The 23,559-nt window shown below is 45.7% G+C and overlaps 1 protein-coding gene across 2 annotated transcripts in view; it reads left to right on the forward strand.

Annotated features, from left to right (window-relative positions):
- The window catches only part of DSG2 (desmoglein 2), a 106,933-nt gene that overhangs the window by 14,354 nt on the left and 69,020 nt on the right, over positions 1–23,559 (forward strand). Inside the window, exons 1-3 of one of the 2 annotated variants that reach the window (XM_030213796.1) lie at positions 2,443–2,448; positions 16,295–16,297; positions 20,398–20,433. Coding sequence is in view for 1 of the 2 variants with exons in the window: in XM_030213788.1 (XP_030069648.1) it covers positions 20,398–20,433 (36 nt within the window). In the remaining variant the exon portion in view is untranslated. Of the gene's footprint in view, positions 1–2,442; positions 2,449–16,294; positions 16,298–20,397; positions 20,434–23,559 lie in introns of those variants that run through there. The other variant, XM_030213788.1, reaches the window with a different exon arrangement.

Here is a 23,559-nt window from a genome sequence, read left to right on the forward strand (position 1 = left end):
ACCCTGACTTGGTAAATGAAGATGACTTTTAAACATCGGAGGAAGGGAGGGATGATGACACCCTCATGTTTGACGTGTTGCTTTGCCTGGCAACTATGCTGCGACCCCTTCCCTCTCAGTGTTCAGCCCTCGACGTCATAATGTTATGACGCGAGGGCGGGACAGTGAGACAGATGGTTACAGGCAGCACGAACCGCACGGACCCTTCAGTGCTATGGGAGTCAGCTTCAGAATGTTGGAGTTGGAAATTATTATATAGGATATATTGTCATAATATATATTGGGCTCACACTTCATTATGTTGTAATGCTACTAATTACAGAATTTTAAATAAAAAGTTTATTTTTTTAATGACATAAGGTGTATAGATGCAGCTGTTTTCTTAGTAAGGTGTCTCAATTTGTGTGGAGATTTGATTTATAAAGAAATGAGTAAAAGTGAAGGCAGAGAAAAATAACCCCCCTTCATAAGATATTTTATACTTTAAGAGGCTTCCAGGTAGTGGATGAGTATTACAGCCTCAGGCAAAAGACAGTAATATGTTTTCTGTTCCTCTGAGGCAAAGGCACAATGAATGATATAATAAGAGATAATGTATTATGCTTGTATATTTGGAATGGCTTTTCAGACAGCAACAAATGACTGATTAAACTGTGACTCATATCTTAGGCTCAGACTTATTGAGATGTGTGGAAGGGCATTGTTGATAAAATGTCTGTCCAAAATCAAGTGATGAGCGTAGATGTTTTTCAGATTTGTAAATTTGGCTGTATTTTTGGTTAGAAAATCACCTCTTTTTTTTTTTTTTAGACATTTTGTGCTCGTTGCAGGTTTGTTTGTTTTTTTCCTTTTAGGATCATTTAGGGGAAAAAAATAATAAGAGAAAAGCACCCAAAAACCAACTTTTGGGATGTCTGGGGGCCATCATTCTTAGTAGCCTGGCCACACAGACATCCCAGCAGAGTGGTGGGGCAGTGTAGGGAGCACTGCGGTGGATTTGACAGAAAAGGCCCCAGGTACATATCTCACCATAACCCCCATATATTGTATGGTGAGCCCTCCAGGAACAGAAAAGAAACCTCACTGTACACCACTACAGTAGCCCTAAAACTTGCATGTGTCACATATGTAGGTACAGTAGGTATTTAATGGTTTTTGGAGGGGTCATACATTCCACCACAAGTGTACCAGATAGAGTGGGATATGGGCCTGGGTCCCCTTCTCTACAGACCACTAGGCTACTCCTAGGACCTGTGTGCTGCTCTTAACAAGAATGGTCATAATATCTGAAGCTGTCATAGAGCCTGGTATGTACTGCCTCTGTCATATCTTAGGGGGTTCTGCGACTACTGGGCGAGTAAGGGGGTGGGGGTTATGCCTTAATCCCTCCAGTGGTCATTTAGAGCAACTTTTGGTCAATTACTCATGATTGAAACAGATCTAGTGGAAAAAGTCATAATTTTGGCCCTAGATATTTTTGTTTTGTTTCATTGTTGCAGAGAAATGCCTATCTTTTGGTGCTGCCCAGGTCCAACCCGCTTGAAATGTGAATGAACTGTGGAGAAAAGTGTCTAAAATTGGAGTGTCAAAAATCGCAACTTTGGACTTTTTAGAGAAAAAATTCCCATCTACCACTTTTGATGTTTTTTAAATGAGCCTGCTAGCCATTGACCAAATGCATCCATATACTCTTGATTCAGAAGTTGTGGAGATTTTACTTGTCTAGGCACAATTAAGTACATGCCTAAACCATGCTATCAAGCAGTGCAGTTGGAATGACCAGATTGCAATGTGAAACATCAAGTGCATTTAGTATTGATGTCTCATATTAACAGCAGTGCTTGTACTCTCCTTAAACAGATTCATAAGCTTTGTGTCACATTCTTCTTTTTAAATACACAGCTAAGCTGCTCATCCAAGGGTAAATTATCAGTAAAGAGCCTGCATCAGTTGCTACTGTGTGACAAGCAGCTAGGATGTGCTTGTCACATAGGAAAGCAAGGATAAAAGTTAGTGTAAGCTTTGCTCAGCTTAACAGGAAAAACTTGAAGCATAAGATTCCATAAATCTGAACATTGTTTCCCATCAGGCAGTAGGGTCTGAAGTTAGGAGGGGTGTGCAAGAGGTAGCTGGGGAGAGAGCTAAATAATCAGCAGGCCAGGTGCTTGATTATCAGCTCCGTCATGGTATAGCAGCAATTTTAAGAGGATTGGTCTCCTAGAAGGAAGAACAGCCCTTAGGGAAAAGGAAGGAGGAATTCCAAGGAGAGAGAGTGGTAACCATTGTAGCAAGGTTCCCCCTTTCCATGCTTTCTGTCTGACTCCGAGACAGGCGGCTGGGCCTGTGAATTAGATGGTCTCTTCACAGTTGGAAGTTAGGGGCTTGGGAGAGGAGAGAAGACCTCTGGCAGGATGCCATGACAGCCACTTAGGTACTCTTCTGCTCAAGGTATAGGTGAGAAGAAAAGCTTAAAAGTGAATTCTGTGAGAGCAGTTCTGGGATGTACTTTGCAAATAGTAAAAGCAGTTCTGATATACAGTATTAAGACCAGACATTACTGAAACTTGAAAAGGGTGGGGAGGGGGGGAGGGCAGGGGAAAGAGATCTGACACTTTAGAGCAGGTCTTCAGTCCCATCAAGAGGACTTTGAGTTAAGGCACTGCTGTGGATGGTTGGGTGATCTGATACCCTGGGCTGAGACAGGACATAGGAATTAATAGAAGTCTGTGGAGTTGAGAGAGAATGCTTGGACCAGCACAGACATAGGAAAAATCCAAGCAGGCACTAGTGACATTACCCAGGTAAAAGAGAAGAGGGGAGGAGGAACTACACATTAAGGTTATGGAGATACAGTATCTTTTTTTTTTTATTTAAAGCATTTACTTTTCCAGAAGTCTCTTTCCCAAACTGCTTCATCCCTATTTCAGTACCAGTTATCTTTGTAGCACCTTGCGAGGTCCAGGGAACATCATCAGCAAACAGCTTTCACCTACTTTTGCACTGAATTGAAATAACAGTGCTCCTGCCACAATTTGTGAGTAACTGGAGGCACTGATCACACCTGAACCTGTGTAAACTGAAGGTTCTGCCGGCCAAAACACAGCAAACTAACCAAAACTTGTGAATCATCAACTTGTGTATACAACAAAATAATTTAGTCGTGGGGGAATTCTGTGCAATCTGCTGTTGCAATGCAGCGGGGCACAGATGCTTATTTTCCTCCGTCCTTGCCGTGCTGAAGAAGGCAGTGCACAGCCGCACTTCAGTCTGCTTCCCGCTTTGCCACCTTGGTGACCTGCTGTTCCTTTTAAGTCGCTTAGCTATTCAGAGGTCTCATAGGAATAGTTGAGCTCAGGACAACAGAGGAGGAAGCAGCCCACTGCAGCGGCTCTTCTTGCCACACTGGAGTGGTGTGTGTATGGGGGGGGGGGGGGGGGGAGACTGGGAAAATAGTGGATGAAGTGTATGGGTGTGTACAGGAGAGTAGATAAGATTGTGCATGCCTTTGGGGGGGAGGGGTCTGTGCCATAGAGAGGGGGGCTGTTGGAGAAAGGTGGATTGTATGTGTGCCACGGGAATTAGAGCAAAGTAAGGTGGGCTTTGCCTGGGAGAGAGAGAGACCTTGGGGGCAGATAGAGTAGGGGTCTTGTTGGGAGTTATAGGGTGAGCACAGGGGGAGGGGCAGTGATGGCTGAAGGATTGGGAGAGAAACAGTGCTGCTACAGGGTAGAGGAGGGAAAAAAATTGAAGGAATTCACCCTGGTGATGGGGTAGAGAATGCCGTGGACTGAGCTTACTGGAGGAACGGATACAAGCTGAGAGAAAAATGGAAAAGGTGGAACCTGAGGAGGAAACCTTTGGGGGGGGGGGGGGGAATTTTCATGCCTAGGGAAGGAGTCAGCCTTTATAATAAGGGAATTGTGCACATTTATTTATGTGAACTGTGCAGAATTTCAAGTATTCTGTGCACAGTTCCCCCAGAAGTAGGTATTGAACCAAGAAAAGCAACAAAGAACATATTTAAAACAAAATCAGGAATAGAAAAATTCTCCCGATCTTGCTATATACTCCTGTCCACAGGTTGGGGACAAAGCCACTGCTTTCTTCTCTACAAGTGGAAGAACTAGGATTTAAAAAATCATTCTTTTCTCCTGGATGAATCCACCTCTGCTCATTGAGTTATCTTGCTAGTCATCTATTTAGTGCTTTTTCTTCAAAACCTTGGTGGTGGTGGTCAGATTAAAACCCTCACTAACCAGAACTCCTTCATGCCTGCATCTGCCACACTTGTTGCAGTACTGATCTTGAAAGAATGCATGCCATATACTGATACTTTCCTGCATGTCTAGCATTCTTTTCATGATAACACTGAACTGAAGCTTAGAAATGCACTACCATTGCAATGGACTAAATATAGAACACTAGCCGTTGAGCCCGTAAAACGGGCTAGTATAGGAAAGGGGGGGGGTTGAAAGCCCCTTCCCGTCACAGCTGCAAGGCCCCCCGCTGCCGAGCTCGCCCCCACCCCCGAGTCGCCGCCACCACCCCTCCATCCGGCCCGGGCCCTCGCTCCGCTATTAAAACAACGAGGGAACGCAGCACACAGCTCTGCTGAGCTGCCGTCCTTCCTTCTTCTCTGCCTGTGTCCCGCCCTCGTGTGATGTAGAGACCCTCTCTGTTCCGCCCCATCATAACGTATTGACGCGGGAGCGGGGCAGAGAGGGTCTCTACTGCGCATTTGCGAGTGAGTACGACACTCGCCATTTATATGTTTCACTAGCCGTTAAGCCCGTAAAAACGGGCGGGTATTGGAATGTTTTTTTTCCCCAAGGCCCCCCTCCCGTTGCAGCTGCAAAGCCCCTGCCATCCTCCTTCCCTGCCAGCTCCAAGGCCCCCTCTGTCCCTCCCTCCCAGCTCCAAGGCTCCAGTCCTCCCCCCTTCCCAGCTGCAAGGCCCCCTGCCCTCCCTCCCTCCCAGTTCCAAGGCCCCAGGCCCTCCCCCCCAGCTCCCAAGGCCCCCTTCCCTCCCAGTTCCAAGGCCCCCTGCTCTCCCTCACAACTGTAAGGGGCCCCATTCCCTCACAACTGTATGGGGCCCCCTGCCCTCCCTCCCCGCTCCAAGGCTCCAGTCCTCCCCCCTTCCCAGCTGCAAGGCCCCCTGCCTGCCCGCCCTCCCTCCCTCCCAGTTCCAAGGCCCCAGGCCCTCCCCCCAGCTCCCAAGGCCCCCTGCCCTCCCTCCCAGTTCCAAGGCCCCAGGCCCTCCCCCCAGCTCCCAAGGCCCCCTTCCCTCCCGCCCTCCCAGTTCCAAGGCCCCCTGCTCTCCCTCACAACTGTAACAGCCCCCCTGCCCTCCAGCTCCAAGGCTCCAGTCCTCCCCCCTTCCCAGCTGCAAGGCCCCCCACCCTCCCTCCCTCCCAGTTCCAAGGCCCCAGGCCCCCCCAGCTCCCAAGGCCCCTTTCCCTCCCTCCCTCCCAGTTCCAAGGCCCCTGCTCTCCCTCACAACTGTAACAGCCCCCCTGCCCTCCAGCTCCAAGGCTCCAGTCCTCCCCCCTTCCCAGCTGCAAGGCCCCCCACCCTCCCTCCCTCCCAGTTCCAAGGCCCCAGGCCCCCCCAGCTCCCAAGGCCCCTTTCCCTCCCTCCCTCCCTCCCAGTTCCAAGGCCCCCTGCTCTCCCTCACAACTGTAACAGCCCCCCTGCCCTCCAGCTCCAAGGCTCCAGTCCTCCCCCCTTCCCAGCTGCAAGGCCCCCCGCCCTCCCTCCCAGTTCCAAGGCCCCAGGCCCCCCCAGCTCCCAAGGCCCCCCAGCTCCCAAGGCCCCCTTCCCTCCCTCCCTCCCAGCTCCAAGGCCCCCCTCCTTCTGAGACGTCCCATGTCCCCTCCCCCCCCAAGGTAGCCGCTACCGCCCCCCCCCCCCCCACGCCGGAGTCGCCACCACCCCCCCCTTCACCCGGCCCGGGCCCTCTCTTCGTTATTCAACTTACAGCAGCGCCGAAACAGCAGCAAGCAGCAGCTCCCGTTGGCCTTCCTTCACTGCCTGTGCCTCGCCCTTGTGTGACGTCACGTCGGCGAGGGCGGGGCACAGGCAGTGAAGGAAGGCCAACGGGAGCTGCTGCTTGCTGCTGTTTCGGCGCTGCTGTAAGTTGAATAACGAAGAGAGGGCCCGGGTCGGGTGAAGGGGGGTGGTGGCGACTCCGGGGGGGGGGGCGGTTAGCGGCTACCTTGGGGGGGGGGAGTGGTAGCAACGTCAGCAGTTCCCTCCCTCCCCTTCCGCGCAGTTTCCCTCTCTGTCCCGCCCCCTCCCCCCCCCGTCATCACGTCTTGACGCGGGGGCGGGACAGAGAGGGAAGTCTCTACTGCGCATTTGCAGGTGAGTCGGTCACTTGCCATTTATAGGTTTGATAGAAACATGATGTCAGATAAAGGCCAAATGGCCCATCCAGTCTACCAGTCCTCTGAAACCCCTAACTCTTCCTTTTCCTAAGCAATCCCACATACTTATCCCATGCTTTCTTAAATTCTGACACAGTTCTCGATTCCACAACTTCCAAGGGGAGGCCATTCCATTCTTCCACCACCTTTTCTATGAAATAATACTTTCTTAGATTACTCCTGAGCCTGTTCCCTCTTCATCGTATGCCCCCACATTCCAGAGTTTTCCTTCAGTTGACAAAGGCTCACTTCCTGTACATTAATGCCCTTGAGATATTTAAACATGTATATGCTGGAAAAGAGGAGGGAAAGATCATATCTCCTCTTTCTATCCTCTCTTCCAGCATATACATGTTGAGGTTCCTAAGCCTGTCCCTATATTTTTTGTGTTCAAGACCGCTTACAAATTTTGTAGCCGCCCTCTGGACCGACTCCATCCTGTTTATATCTTTCCGTAGGTGTGGTCTCCAGAACTGCACACAGTACTCTAAATGGGGCCTCACCAGAGACTTATACAATGGCACTATCACCTCCTTTTTCCTGCTGGTCATCCCTCTTTTTATGCACCCAAGCATCCTGGCTTTGGCAGTCACTTTTTCTACCTTTTTTGGAAGCTTTAAGGTCATCAGATACAATCACCCCCAAGTCCCATTCTTCCTTTGTACACTGAAGCACTTCACCCCCTGTATTGTACCGTTCCCTCAGATTCTTGCAACCTAAGTGCATGACCCTGCACTTTTTAGCATTAAATCTTAGTTGCCAAATATCGGACTATTCCTCCAGCTTCACTAGGTCCTTCCTCATGTCATTCACACCCTCCAGGGTGTCCACTGTGTTGCAGAGTTTAGTATCATCCACAAAGAGACAAACCTTGCCAGAAGCCCTTCTGCAATATTAGTCACAAAGATGTTAAAAAGAGCCGACCCAAGGACCAATCCCTGGGGTACTCCACTGACAACATCCCTTTCTTCAGAGCAAGCTCCATTTACCACTACACTCTGTCTCCTTCCATTCAACACATTTTTAACCCAATCAGTTACTCTAGGTCCCATACCGATGGCACTCAATTTATTTATCAGTCGCCTGTACAGAACAGTGTCAAAGGCTTTGCTGAAATCTAAGTATACCGCATCTAGCGCCCCTCTCATGTCCAGCTGTTTGGTCACCCAGTGACCAGCCACTAGTGAAGCCATGCTGCCTCTGGTCCTGCATTCCATTCAGTTTGAGAAATCTCACAATCCTCTGCTTTAGTAGCGTTTCCATTAGCTTACTTACCACCGAGGTAAGACTGGCAGGTCTGTAATTCCCAATCTCCTCCTTACTTCTACTCTTTTGCAAAGGAACCACATTTGCCCTTCTCCAGTCCTCTGGGACCACTCCAGTCTCTAAGGAAGCATCGAAGAGGTCAGTTCTCAGAGTTCCTTGAGCACCCTCAGGTGTATTCCATCAGGCCCCATCACTCTGTCTACTTTTAGTTTAGCTAGCTTCTCACGAACACAGTCCTCCATAAATGGGTCTTGATCTGCCATACATCCATCCCCTTTAACATTTGTTTTCTGCAGTCCTACCCCCGGCCTTTCATCCGTGAACACAGAGCAGAATAATTAAGCAGTTCAGCTTTATCCTTGTCCATATTTCTGTCCCTCAGCTTTGAGCCTCACAGTGTTGTTATGACACAATCCTCCTGTCACTTACTCTCTCCTTTCTTTCCACCAAAATATGTTGTAGTCACCACCAACTGATGACCCCATTTATTATGTATTTTATATATCGAGAGAGAGAGAGAGAGAGAGTGTGTGAGTGTGTGTGTGAGAGTGTGAGTGAGTGTATTTATAGCCCTCCCGTCAGGGAGAAATATGATGAAACCTGCTAGTCTTCATAATCAACGACGCAGCAGAATTCTGCACTGTTTGCAAAGTCTTCAACATAGCACATGGTAAACAGCAGTAACTACGGGGACAGAGTTCACAGGGATGGGGACAAACTTTGTCCCTGTGTCATTTTCTGCTTTGAAGCCTGTTAATGAACTGGACTGTTATTTTGATATTTTGATTTTTTTTTTTTTTTTAAACAAACTATGCTGGCCACAACTAGCAAACTTTTGCATGGGGGATCCTGTACATCCTGCTACCAGCACATCTTCTAAGAAGACATCTTCTATTGCAGGAAGGACTGTGGAAGACAGGAGAGCTAGACTGAATCCTGAGGTTGATGATGACTTCTTATTCATCCACAGATTTAAAAAATCATAACAGTGCTTCATGGGGCATATTTCTCCCCTCTAGGGCATACAGAACAGGTTGTATTTTAACCCCCCCTGGACATTTTAACAAGATGGATTAGGATTCCTTGGGGTAGTAGAAATCAGCTATTGTTGGTGTTGGAAGGGTAGAGGGTGAGGAGGGTTATTATAGCTGCTCGCTGTTATTTTCTATTTGTAATTCATACACAATAGTCGCACAGCATATTACTCGTTTTTATACTTTAATAAAAAGATTTAAATATAAAATCAACAACAACAACAACAACCATTTCTAAAGCGCAACTAGGGTTACGCAGCGCTGTACAATTCAAACATAGAAGGACAGTCCCTGCTCAAAGAGCTTACAATCTAAAAGACAAGAGAACAAACTAAAGACAAGTGAACAATCTAGAGGACGAGTGAACAGTTAATCTGATAGGGTGGATAGATTGGGGTATTTTATATTTCTCGAGCGGTTAGGCGCCAAAGGCAGCATTGAAGAGGTGAGTTTTAAGCAGAGATTTGAAGATGGGTAGGGAGGGGGCATGGCGTATGGGTAAAGGAACATTATTCCAGGCATAGGGTGAGGCAAGGCAGAATGAGCGGAGCCTGGAGTTGGCAGTAGTGGAGAAGGGTACTGAGAGAAGGGCTTTGTCCTGTGAGCGGAGGTTGCAGGCGGGAACATAGGGGGAGATGAGGGTGGAGAGGTAGTGAGGAGCCGCAGACTGAGTGCATTTGTAGGTAAGGAGGAGGAGCTTGAATTGTATGCGATATCTGATCGGAAGCCAATGAAGTGATTTAAGGAGAGGGGTGATATGCGTATATCGGTTTTGGCGGAATATAAGACGTGCAGCAGCGTTCTGAACGGATTGAAGGGGGGATAGATGGCCGAGTGGGAGGCCGGTGAGGAGTAAGTTGCAGTAATCGAGGCGAGAGGTAATGAGAGCATGGACGAGAGTTCTGGTGGTATGCTCAGAGAGAAAAGGGCGAATTTTGCTGATATTGAGGAGGAAGAAGCGACAGGTCTTGGCAGTCTGTTGGATATGCGCAGAGAAGGAGAGGGAGGAGTCGAATATAAAATCATAATTGTTCGAGGCTTCTGCAGATGAGGACAGAGCCCATGGGGATGAGATGGGGTGGGGATGGATACGGGGTTTGCGTGGACGGGGTGGGAACAAACTTTGTCCCTGTATCATACTCTACTTTTCACCACTGTGCGAAAATTCTGCTCCAAGGGAAAATTGCATATCCTGGCCATCAACCACAACTTAAAAGAACACAGCACGAACTACCAATGCCACATGAGCTCAAAAAGATAATGTAGTATCTAAAATTGCTCTCAAACTATTTATCAAAGAAATGACTGGTACCAGCACTGTATCCAAACAAAAACTAGTAAAAGGACATGATGCCCCAGAACATGACAACCATAAAATTTGCATTTTGGCAACATTTGAAGTCAATCCATTGTTTTGTAAACAAACTTGCACTGATCTAAAGTAGTACTGAACCAAACATCTGCCATCATCTAGGTCACCCAGAACAGGAAAGTTGAATTGTATATCATCTGCATATATACGATACCTTACACACAGGAACCAAAATCAAATAACAAAGATAATAAACAAGAATTAAGTGTATTTATTGGGTTGCATTAACCTGCATTACCAGGTCTAAAGGACAAGAACACTATATATTTAGATTCAAAAGGTTTATTATTTTACAATATGATTAATGCAATCATATAAATAAGGTTACAAACGAGAGCTTTTAAAAGGATCTTAGAACAGAGAATTTGTGCATAAAATAGAACAAAGTAACAGGTCCAAATCTTAAGGTTATAGGTTAACTTAGTCCTTGTTACAAGCATGCTGTGGTCCAGCTAATTGATGAGCACATGGTCAGGAGCAAGGCATCAGCAGATCCCAAAGAGAGCAGCAGGTCCCAAGAGAGCGAGCTGGGCTGTTTCCAGGCTTTTTATAATGTTCCCCGAGTCCTGGGCATTGAAGCTTGCAGAGGATCTTGGGTATTGTAGTTTGCAAGGGGTCACATGCCATCAGCCCTTTGTCTTTACATGTGCTGAAGTCTTATCTGAAGGGGGGGAGCACTGAGTCCTCTGTGGCAAGTGGTTTATGGCTTCCTGTTTATTCTTTCATTCTGAGTCAATAGCTGGAGTTATACCTTCCCAGACTCTCTGTCTGCTTCAGTTTTTTGTTCTCTAGAGATGTCTTGGTGACCCTCCCAGCCAGCTTTTGTCTCTGTTAAGTGTTTGTAATTGACTAACCCTGCTACCAGAAATTCCCAGGGAAAAGGGGAAAGAAGGTATTGAAATGCAGTTTCAATACATCTTTTAAAAGCTGCATTTTTATATTGGTATATCTGATTGAGCATAATTCTACATATTTCAATAATTCTGCTGCATATTTAATTTTGACAGTTGAACTGATACCATAACAACTGTCAGTATGGACCCGACATGGGCCGTATTTCGGCGCACAGCGCCTGTGTCAGGGGCCTGGTGTATTCAAAGACAGAGGCTTCTTTCCTACTAAGTAGGATAGCGATCCGTGCCATTCAAGAAAAATAAGCTCAATGTGTGGGAAAAGTCCAGTCCCTTTGTCCCTTTTTTTTTGCTCTCTGAGCAAGGGACGAAGGGACTAGACTTTTCCAACACATTGAGCTTATTTTTCTTGAACGGCATGGATCACTATCCTATTTAGTAGGAAAGAAGCCTCTGTCTTTGAATACACCAGACCCCTGACGCAGGCGCTGTGCGCCGAAACACGGCCCGTGTCAAGTCCATACTGACAGTTATTAATAAAGAACCGTGTCCCATTTCTGAAGGCTCCTGGTGCTTTTGTGGTATTTTGGACTTTGTTTTGTACTTTGAACCCTGTCAGTACTGTTCCAGGAGCAGATTAAGCCATTGGCAAACTGCACTTTGTTTAGGTGGCTCCTGTGAATTGGCTTTTTTCAGAAGTTGGCAGAATTTTACATTAATGTCCAGAAGTTAGAATGATGGATAATATGTCTGGACACTTACCTGACAAAAAAAAAATCTAATAATATCAGTACAAAACCAATGCCTCTACCATCAAGGTCACACAACAGCCTATCAAACAGAGGGCATTAAGATCTCAACTCCATAGTTTCTCCGAAATCCATGTAGATTTTATTTATTTTATTTATTTATTGCATTTGTATCCCACATTATCCCACCTCTTTGCAGGCTCAATGTAGCTTACAATACGTCATGGATACTGAAAATAGAAGAGAATATGCATTTGGTTTGACAGAGGGTTTTGGGTTACATGGTGGTGAAATACATGATTGTGTTAAAGCAAGAAACATTATAAGACATTTCTGGATATATTAAAGATTGTACAGTTACACGTGTTGATCTTTGTGATATATCTTGTCGAAGAGATAAGTTTTCAATAGTTTACGGAAATTGGTCAATTCATGGACCGTTTTCAGGTTACGTGGCAACATGTTCCATAGCTGCGTGCTCATATAGGAAAAGGTAGATGCGTGCATTAATTTGTATTTCAGACCTTTACACTTGGGAGGATGAAGATTGAGGAATGTGCGAGAAGATTTTATTGCGTTCCTGTGTGGTAGTTCTATTAGGTCTGACATGTAGGCTGGGGCATCACCATGGATGATTTTATGGACTAGGGTACAAAATTTGAACGTGATGCGTTCTTTAAGTGGGAGCCAGTGTAGCTTTTCTCATAGGGGTTTCGCGCTTTCGTATTTTGATTTGCCGAATATTAGTCTGGCTGCCGTGTTCTGGGCTGTCTGGAGTTTTTTTAAGTATTTGCTCTTTGCAACCAGCGTACAGTGAGTTACAATAGTCCAGATGACTGAGTACTAATGATTGTACCAGATTGCGGAAGACAGTCCTTGGAAAAAATGGTTTAATTCTTTTTAGTTTCCACATTGAATGAAATATCTTTTTAGTTATGTTTTTCGCGTGGTTTTCAAGTGTTAGGTGCCGATCAATGGTGACTCGAATTTTTAGGGTGTCTGAAACTGGTAGATTTAGTTTAGGTGTGTTGATGGTGGTGAATTTATTCTTATTGTATTGCGAGGTGAGTACTAGGCATTGAGTTTTTTCTGCATTAAGTTTCAGCTGAAATGCATCTGCCCAGGAATTCATGATGTGTAGGCTTTGCTTGATTTCGTTGGAGATTTCCCTTAGATCTTGTTTGAATGGGATGAAGATCGTTACATCATCAGCGTATATATAGGGGTTTAAGTTCTGATTCGATAGTAGTTTGGCCAAGGGTGTCATCATTAGGTTGAATATGGTCGGTGAGAGAGGGGATCCCTGTGGAACTCCGCATTCAGGTGTCCATGTAGCTGATGTAACCGAATTTGATGTCACTTGATAAGAGCATGTAGTTAGGAACCCCTTTAACCAATTGAAAATGTTGCCTCCGATTCCGAAGTATTCGAGGATGTGTAGTAAATTCCATGGTCAACCATGTCAAATGCACTTGACATGTCAAATTGTAACAGTAGTATGTTATTCTCGTATGCTATCAATTGTTTGAGTTTGGTCATGACCGTAACTAGTACGGTTTCAGTACTGTGATTAGAGCGAAATCCTGACTGGGAATCGTGTAATATTGAGAACTTGTTTAGATACTCTGTGAGTTGTTTGGTCACCATACCTTCTGTTGTTTTGGTAATTAAGGGAATGGATGCTGCTGGTCTATAGTTCGTTAGTTCATTAGCATTTTTCTTTGCATCCTTGGGTATGGGGGTGAGTAAAATGTTACCTTTCTCCCTTGAGAAGAGTCCATTTTGTAGCATAAAGTTCACGTGGTTTGTTAGGTCCGTTATAAACTGTTGAGGGGCCGACTTCATGAGGTTGTTTGGGCATGTATCTAATTTGCAGTGAAATTTGGCGAATCTTTTAAGCGTTTGTGAAATAAGGTCTTCCGGTAGTATTGTGAATTCAGTCCAGATCCTGTCTGCTGGGTAAACTCCAGGGTCTGGGTCTAGGCAGTCTAGGAGTGCGGTGTAATTCCACCCTGTTTACTATCCAAGAATGTGCCAGCTTATACTACAGGTACTTTAAGTGTGACCTAACTTTGAGTCTATTTGCATGCATTAAATGGTTTATAAAATCATCCTCTGTATATCTAAGCTTCTTGCAAAAAAAACAACACTTTGTCAAGTTCACAAATAAATTGAGGAGACTGGGGTGTAAATGAGACAGTTTGACTTCTGTCAGTTTCATAGCGCAGAGAGTGTTGATAGTACTGAAAGATCTGTGGAGAAGTTTGGATAGTAAGGTAGATTCAGTTTTTGTGCTGTTGGAGCTAAGCACATATGACACGGTCAACCATTCTATTTTGTTGGAGCAACTGACCTTAAAAGGGGGCCAGAAGAATCATTTTGCATTGTTTTAGGTTTTCTTAGCAGGGTGATAACTGGGGTGCTGCAAGGGGCTTTGATCTCCCACCTTCTATTCAACATGTTTAAAATTAACTGACTGCTATTACAGCATCCTTTGTCTCCTATCAAGTGTTTTTTGTAGGCAGTATCCAGCTTTTTGCTCCACTGGAGGAAAATTGTGACTTACAGATGAACAAGTTATCAGATTATTTACAAGCATTACAAATTTGGAGGATGCCAAGAAGATTACCTTGCTAGTATTTAGCTTTAGAAATGTTATGGGTTAGAAAGCCAGGTGTTATATCTCCAAGGCTGCTGATGGGATGGGGTGACAAGTGTATGACAGAGGATAAGGGAAGTAGTTTGGGGCTTGATCTAGATTTGGGGCTGATAGTCAATTGTCATATTTCTGAAGTAATCTGGGGTTTTTTTTTTAACTGTGTAAGATAGCGAAGAGAGAATAGGTCATTTGTTTAGAGGCAGATTTTGCCATGGTAATGTAGGCTTTCATCACATCACAACTAGATTAACGTAATGACGACTGGCTCATCAGAGCAGACTCTGCAGAAGAGAGTCATCAGGTTACAGCCAGAGTGGTCTCAGTACTGCAATCTCTGGGCTGGGTCGCCAATATAGCCAAAAGTCACCTGACCCCCTCTCAATCTCTAGAATATTTGGGGGTCCGGTTCGACACAGCCTCAGGGATGGTCTTCCTACCCGAGCAAAGGCGGTGCAAGCTTCAGAACCAGGTCCGTCCGCTCCTGAGGATGCCTCGCCCGCGAGCTTGGGACATAGTCCAGCTGTTGGGGTCGATGACATCCACTTTGGAAGTGGTGCCTTGGGCGAGAGCGCACCTGAGGCCTCTGCAGTGTTCCCTGCTTCAACGGTGGTCTCCAATATCTCAGGATTATCAGTGCAGACTCGCGTGGCTCTCTGTGGCCCGGCTCAGTATGGAGTGGTGGCTCTCAGACAGCATGCTGCGGCGAGGAATGCCGCTAGCGCTCCCCGATTGGTGCCTAGTGGTAACAGATGACAGCCTGAAGGGCTGGGATGCACATTGCCGGGGAAGGCATGCCCAGGGTCTCTGGACACCCGAGGAGTCGGAGTGGTCCATCAATCGCTTGGAGTTGAAAGCGATTTTTCAGGCGCTTCTAGCTTTTCATTTGACCCTGGAAGGATTGGCTGTCAGAGTTCTGTTGGACAACACGACAGCAGTGGCCTACATAAATCGCCAAGGAGGCACTCGGTGCTTAGCTCTAGCAGCGCAGGCCGCGCAGATTTGCCACTGGGCCGAGCTTCATCTGCAGTTTCTGTCAGCAGCTCATATTGCAGGTCAGAGCAATGATTAACTGAGCAGGAATCAAATCAACCCAGCGGAATGGGAACTTGCAGACGAAGTATTCCTGCAGATATGTGCCAAATGGGGAAAGCCCATAATGGATCTTATGGCATCAAGCACAAATGCCAAAGTCCCGTGCTTCTACAGCAGACGGAGAGATCCTCGCTCGGCAGGGTTGGATGCCTTGGCTCACCCCTGGCCTCCTGTATGTGTTCCCTCCGTGGCCCTTGATAGGGCGAGTACTCCTGCGGATTCGGCTCCACCAAGAAGAGGTGGTTCTCATTGCCCCGGATTGGCCCCGGAGCCCGTGGTATGCGGACCTCCGGCAGATGCTGGTAGAGGATCCCTTGCCGTTACCTCTGGTACCGAACCTGTTGTCGCAGGGCCCGGTGACCATGGAGGACGCCTGCCGCTTTGGTCTTACGGCATGGCTATTGAGAGGGCGCAATTGAGAGACAAGGGATATTCCAGTAAAGTCATTTCCACTCTCCAACAGGCCCGCAAGCGTTCCACTTCCATGGCTTATGCCAGGATTTGGCGCCAATTTGAGGCTTGGTGTGCTTCTAAAGCAGTCGCACCCATGCGGGCTTCTGTCTCGCTGAGACTTGACTTTTTGCAGGATGGTTTACAAAAAGGCTTGGCCTATAATTCCCTGCGTGTTCAAGTGGTAGCCTTAGCATGTTTTCGAGGGAAGGTCGCTGGCCTCTCTCTGGCTGCTTGCCCGGATGTGACACGGTTTCTTAGAGGGGTGCTTCGGCTCCATCCTCCCGTGCGGGCCCCGTGTGCGGCCTGGAACCTGGGGTTAGTTTTAAAGGCCCTTCAGTATTTGCTCTTCGAGCCGCTTAGGCGAGCTTCAGAGAAGGATGTAACCTTAAAGACGGTCTTTTTGGTGATCGTGACATCGGCGAGACGGGTATCTGAGCTCCAGGTGCTGTCCTGAGCTCCAGGTGCTGTCCTGTCGAGACCCATTTCTGCAATTCTCAGAGTCCAGAGTAATGGTACGTGCGGTGCCTTCTTTCATGCCTAAGGTGGTTTCAGCGTTTCACCTAAACCAGCCTATTTTCCTACCCTCCTTTTCTAAAGAGGAGTTTCCAGAAGCATATGGGCAGTTGCTCCTTCTTGATGTGCGAAGGGCTCTGTTGCAATATCTGCGCATGTCAAATGCCTTCAGGACCTCTGACCATCTTTTTGTTCTTTTGTCAGGTCCGCGCAGAGGGTCTCCAGCGTCTAAGGCCACTATAGCCCGTTGGCTTAAAGAAGCTATCTTTTCAGCATATCTGTTATCAGGCCGGCCTCCACCTGAAGCCTTTAAGGCACATTCCACAAGAGCAATTTCCTCGTCTTGGGCTGAAACTGGAGCACTCTCTCTTCAAGAGATATGCAGTGCAGCTACTTGGCTTCGAAGCTCTCTTTTGCCCGACATTACAGGCTGGATGTGGCTGCCAGGAAAGACGCGCATTTTGGAGCACAAGTGCTGGCGCGTGGTGTGGCTTGTTCCCACCCTATCTAGGGATTGCTTTGATACATCCCACTCGTAATGGATTCATCTGCTTGATGACAAGGAAGGGAAAATTAGGTTCTTACCTTGGTAATTTTCTTTCCTTTAGTCATAGCAGATGAATCCCTGATCCCTCCCTCTGTGGTTCATTATGTTAATTTTATGTTCAGTTTTTCCTGTAGATATGTTCCTCATTGGGAGAAGTTGGAAAACAGTCTTCAGGATTTCTGTTCAGTTACAGGAGGATGAGTTCATTCCCTCCAGGAGGATGAGTTCATTCCCTCCTTTGAATTATAGCTCCAGTTTTGGCGCGTTCATCCGCTGTGAGGAAAGTTCATGTTATTATGCTTTGTGGTGTAACACTGCTTTGGAAGCTTCAAATACTGAAGAGGCAGATGGAGCTAGCTGGCCATGACGCACTATGGTTTTTCAGTGCTCTCTCTCTCCCCATGCTGGTTGATGGACACAACCCACTCGTAATGGATTCATCTGCTATGACTAAAGGAAAGAAAATTACCAAGGTAAGAACCTAATTTTCCCTTTCAAACTCCTAAATGCTGTATTCTTTTGTCTGAATCTTTAATTTCACTCATGTTTTTCTACTAATGTATCACAAGCAGTCTCCATAGGACATGATAATGTGTATGATTTGTGAAATAGTTGATAAAAATAAAGTTCAATGATTTTATGGAGCCACACCCCTGTACATGATTTGACATCTTGTGCATTAGCTGTTTTTACGGCTGCCTAAAGCACTTACCCCCAGATTCTATATTTGACTACTAAAATTGCACGCTTAAATTTGGCAGTGTTGCCAAACTGCACATGCAGCTTAATTGTTTAACAAGCCAGTCGGTGCTGATTATTGGCCAACAACAAGCAATTATCGACACTAATTGACATTTACATGTGTAACTTTCTAAGTGTATTCTGTAAAGTGGTATGCATAAATTCTAATGCATGGATCTCAAAAGGGTGTTCGCATGGGAAGGGCATGGGCATTTCTAGAAATTACACACACTGTTGTAGAATAAGCCTGATCTGGCCTAAGTTAGGCACAGGCATTTACACCAGGTTTTAGTTGGCGTAAATGGTCGTGCATAAATTCAGTCACAGGTCCAGCTGCTACATGTATTCTATAAACCGCACATAACATTGGGCATGGTTTATAGGATAGCACTAAACATGGCTTTTTTTTCCAGTACCTTAATGTTTAATGCACTCAGGGGTCCTTTTACCATTCTGCAGGAAAAAAGGCCCTGTGCTAGCGGCGGGGGCCATTTTTCCCACGCGCCAGGACCCTTTTTACCGCATGTGGTAAAAAGCCCCCAGACAAACATGGCCATAAGGTAAGAAAACTCTTACCGAGTGGCGATAAGGGCTCCTGCGGTAACCCAGCAGTAACCGGGCAGTGGGCAGCGATGCCCAATTACTGCCGGGTTACCGCTGCGCAAGCCATTTGCAATGGTTTTCTTCCCCCCCCCCCCCCCCCCCCCCCCCCCCCCCCGGAAATGGTGTGTGCTTAGGGCAGAAGTACCACCGGTGTCTATGTGGGCCGGCAGTAGTCCCGATTTATCGTTCCACACTTTGTAAAAGACTGCCTCAGTTTTTGACTTTGCCTCTCAACAAATCCAAAATCTGGCTTTTGAAAAGGTCTGTTTTCTAAGAATTTTTGTATGCTTTTTGTATACCTTTTTTTAAATCCCTTTACAGATTAATGGTACTTATACGACAAGCATGTTCTTGGAGCTCCCAGATCTGTTTGGTACCTTTTTGATTCTTGTTTGATTTGTAGTGCAGAGTCTGGGCACTAATTACCTTATAACAATTGGTGCCCTGTTTACGAAGACGCGCTAGCGTTTTTAGCACGCACTAATGCTAGATACACCCATATATTCCTATGGGTGTCTCTGGTGTTAGCGCATGATAATTTTTAGCATGACTACAGCGCGGCTTAGTAAACAGGACCCTAAGGGACTTGACATTAAAACCTAGTCTTACGTTTGTATCAGATGAAATATGAAAAGTGATCTACCTTTTACCCCAGAGGAAAATAAATCTACTTGTCTTCAGATTTTGCTTAAATGTTGACTTGTAATCCTATTGAATGTATAAGATCTTAGTTATAGAAAATAAAATCACCATTCTGCTTGCTTACTGTAGGGCTGAAATGTGTAACAAGTAGCAAGGTTAAGTGATGACAGGAGGAAAAAAAAATTGGTCCATCAATTTGAGCTCTGCTCTGAAGAGGTTTTGAAGGCCCTTTTACTCGTGTGCCCAGACAAAAAAAAAAAAAAACACACACACCCCACACCCCACTGGTTTAGAGAAGTTATTTAAAATGGTGTTAAGGAGGGTGGGAAATAGTTATTTATGGACTGCACCTTGCAGTTGATACACAGTAATGTACTGCAGTAAACCCAGATCACTTTAGTAAAAGGGCTCCTTAATAGTGGTTTTGTCCATGAGAAATGAAAGAAGGATTCAAAAGACTCTGATTTCCACCAACTAGAATGTTCTTAAATTTTGAATATTGTTAGTATGCTGGGTTTGCTTTTAGACACTGCCAAGTTCTTATATAGATACTAGTAAAAAAGGCCCGTTTCTGACACAAATAAAATGGGCGCTAGCAAGGTTTTCCTCGGAGTGTGTATGTTTGAGAGAGTGTGTGTGTGTGAGAGAGAGTGAGTCTGTGAGAGAGTGTGTTTGTGAGAATGAGAGTGTGTGCAAGTGCGTATGTGAGACAGTGTGAAAAAAGTGTGTTTCACACAGATACAGTGTGTGTGAGACACAGACTCTCTGTGAGACTGAGTGTATGAGACCAAGAGAGTGTGTGAGAGAGAGTGTGTTTCACACAGATACAGTGTGTGTGAGACACAGACTCTCTGTGAGACTGAGTGTATGAGACCAAGAGAGTGTGTGAGTGACTGTGTGACACATAGAGAGTGAATGTGATACAGTGTGAGACATAGTGTGTGAGAGACAGTGTGTGAGAGTGAGAAAGAAAGACATTGACTGTGAGAGAGAGAGAGTGTGTGTGACAGAGATACCTGCCCCCCTCCCTCCCTTTCTCTGGTGTCTGAGCGTTATTGTGCAGGACGCTGAGCTCTGGCTGTGCTTCAAGGAACTGACCAATCCTATTTAATAGAATGCACCTCCAACATTCTGAAGCCGAGAAACCTCGTGTGGTTGGACACTTCTGCTTGTGACAAACCCGGAAGTAAGTGATGTCAATTCAGGAGATGGATACAGAGAGCAGGAATGCCTCAGCCATGCAGTCAGCTTCAGAATGTTGGAGGTGTGTTTTATTATATAGGATTCTTAAATGGACCCAGTAAACCGTTCTTTATTTTAAATCTTTTACTTGATGTAAATTTTAACTTTGTGACGAAAAGAGATCCTGCTACATTAAACTGTTTGGAGTATTTGGTTGAATATTTCTTGAATTCAATCAAATTAATCCTTTTCACTTTATTTTTTAGGTCTCTGTACACATTGGATATGGACTTCATATTCAGGCAAGTCAAATTATGTGTTTTGTTTATGGAGGTAACAGGGTAAAATTGCCTGAATTTAAGATGCTTTTCATTTTAAGAGCTGTATTTTTAAAAACTGAATGTGTTTTTGATTATCAAGCATTCTTTTAATAGTTTGCAGCGCTTTTAGGGCTGTAGGTAAAGCATGTCCTTTGTTTCCTAATTACTACAGGTTCCTCTTCTCCCCTGACAATTTTCTAGACTGTCTCGGGATGTTCAGTTTTTGACTTAGAGTAATTGTTGTGAAGGAGATATTTGGGAGGCGCTCTGTTTCTTAAAAATCTTTTGCAGCTCAAAATGACTAAGTGCAGGGGTGAGCAAACACTTAACATGAGGCCACATTTTTATTTATTTATTGCATTTCTATCCCACATCTTCCCACCGTATGGCAGGTTCACATTAGAAGGTCTTGCCTGCACCAGGGACGTGGAGTGTTCCCTCTGAGCACAAGTCAAGAGCAGGAAGAGACTGAGCATAAATGAAGTTGCAAAAGGACTTCTTCTTTAAGAAGTACTAAACGCTATATCTTGGCTACAGACTTAAATTGAAAACCCTCTGGAGACTGGGAATGATACCTGAATGTAACTTACCTTCAACTAGCACTGGTGTGAGAGAACCCACAAATTTATATAAATGGCACCCAAAAATAAACTCTGCAGATTATCGTTGGAAGGGGCACACCCTTCTCTACACCTGCGGACAGAGCACAGTGGTAGTTACCCTTTGCCAATCTTGGAGATCATCCAGTTTGACATAGTGGCAGACCTGGGAGCTAGTCGACCACCACCGTGATGGCGGACTTTGGTAACATCACGTGCGACTGATGGTTGCTTGAATGGTATAGGGAATGCATGGTATTTGGCTGTGTGGGTTCCAGGGAGGTGTCTGTGAGGATGTGTTGAAGAATGAAAGTGCAGTGTGTGGATTGCTTTGTTTCAGTGCCCCATACAGCTTTGTAGTGTTTTGCTTATCTGTTGTCATTTTGGTTCTGTTGGGCTTCTGTGTAGGACTGGGAGGATTTTCATGTCTTCGGGACATCGAGTGGCCCCTGCTTGGTGGGGCCATCTCTAAGGACGACCTAAATGTCGAGATTTGGGTGTCCCTGACCGTATTATCGAAACGAAAGATGGACATCCATCTTGTTTCGATATTACGGGTTTCCTCGCCCCTTTGCCGGGATGTTTTGCGAGGACGTGCTCAGCAAAACTTGGGCGTCCCTTTCGATTATGCCCCTCCACATGTATTGGGTTGGGTGTCTGCTAGGATTCAGAGATGTGGTTGATGGATGTGAATGATTCTGATGTTCATTGGGGAATTCAGGATGGATAAGTGTCAATGTGTGATTGGCCTCATATTGGAGACACTGGTAATGGATGGGGTAGGGAGTAAATTTGGTCAGGGTAATTTGGGGGGGGGGGGGAGCGGAGAGAGGTTAGCGGAGAAGAGGGAGGGGATGTGTGAGGGGGTTCCAGATATGTACTGGTTGTGGCACAGTACATATCTGTAACATTCTTAATACCCTACAGTTTTGCTTTTTACCAATTTTTGTATTACTGTTGGGCTGATGGCTAGAACAACCCACCAGGGTCCCAATTTTTAGCTCCTACTGGTAGAGTCCTTTAATCTGGTATCACATAATGGTGAAGTTAGTCACTTGGAATGTGGGAGGAATAGATTCTCCAATAAAGAGGTCTGAAATTTTACAGGTGTTAGAGACATAAGTTGGATGTCGCGCTGCTTCAGGAAACCCACCCGATGGCTGTGGAACATGCAAAATTGAAGAGATGGTGGGTGACTGATGTAGTGGCGGTGTCGACCACTACTAAGAAGGGGGAGTGGCTATTTTATTTTTTTAAAGGGGGTTCTATACAATTGTCAGTGCCTATACACTGATCCTGTAAAGCGACTGTTGTGGGACACCAACTAATTCTGTGTAATGTATATGCTCCAAATTAGTTCAGTAATATTTTATAAGTCTTTGGTAGACCATCTTCTCCCATAAAATAATATTCCCTTAGTGGTAGGGGGTGACTTTAATGCAGTCTGGGATCTGCTAATGGATAAGGCCAATAATCTGAAGCAGGAATGTCTAAATGAGGCCAAGGGCTTGCTCCATATATCTCAGTTGTTAAATCTTTGGAGCATGATTACACATCTCTTTAGAGCACATTCTTCCCAATTGCACATTGATTATCTACTCATCTCAGATTTCTTCTTTGGTGATGGAAGTGGAGATCAGCCCCTGCGAGATATTGGATCATGCTTTTGTGTGAATGGAATTGCATCCAGGACGGGATCCAGGGGGTTCAGTTCAGTGAAGATTTCCTTTGTGGTTGATGCAAGGTAGTTGCTTTCAGGAGTATTTGAGAAGTAAGTGGCTGGGTTACAAACATCTTAATGCAGAGTTCAAAAACCAATTCTGTTTTGGGAGACAGCGAAGGCAATTCTAAGAGGGGAGATTATCAGCTATGCCATTCATAAAATGAGGATTAGGCATAGTGAAATCGTGCATTTGGAACACCAAATTCGGCATGTAAGGCAGCTGTATGGTACCTCTCACGAGGAGACAGATAAACAGCAACTGTTAGAAACACAGACCGCTTTGATTGCACCATCAGCAGGTGAAGAAATCGCAAGCTTATTATAAGTATTGTCTATATAAATATGGCAATAAGGGGGGGGGGCGGCTTTTAGCACAATTGATATATAGACGAGAGGGTCCCTGTAGGGTGGCAGTGGTTAGAAGGGAGGATGGCAGATTGCTCTATATTGATGTGGACATAGGCGCTAGATTCCGTACCCATTTGGAGCGGCTTTATGCTGCCCCAGAAGATGAGGGCCTGTGTGGGGAGCAGTATTTTGGGAGGAGTGGGTCATCCATTTTATCCCTGAGATGCAGGACTCTCTGGAAGCTCCTATTCGTTTGGATGAGGTGGCTTGGATGTTGCAGCAATGTCCCCCGTTTAAAGTGCTGGGGCCAGATGGATTACATATAGAATTCTATAGGCTTTTAGGGGATGAGGCTATTCAGCCTTTGATAAACATGTTTAAAATCTTTGCATATGACCATCTGCTGGGAGATTTGAATGTGGCTCATATTGTGGTCTT

This window comes from Microcaecilia unicolor, chromosome 1, assembly GCF_901765095.1.
Source record: "Microcaecilia unicolor chromosome 1, aMicUni1.1, whole genome shotgun sequence".
Classification (NCBI taxonomy): domain Eukaryota; kingdom Metazoa; phylum Chordata; class Amphibia; order Gymnophiona; family Siphonopidae; genus Microcaecilia; species Microcaecilia unicolor.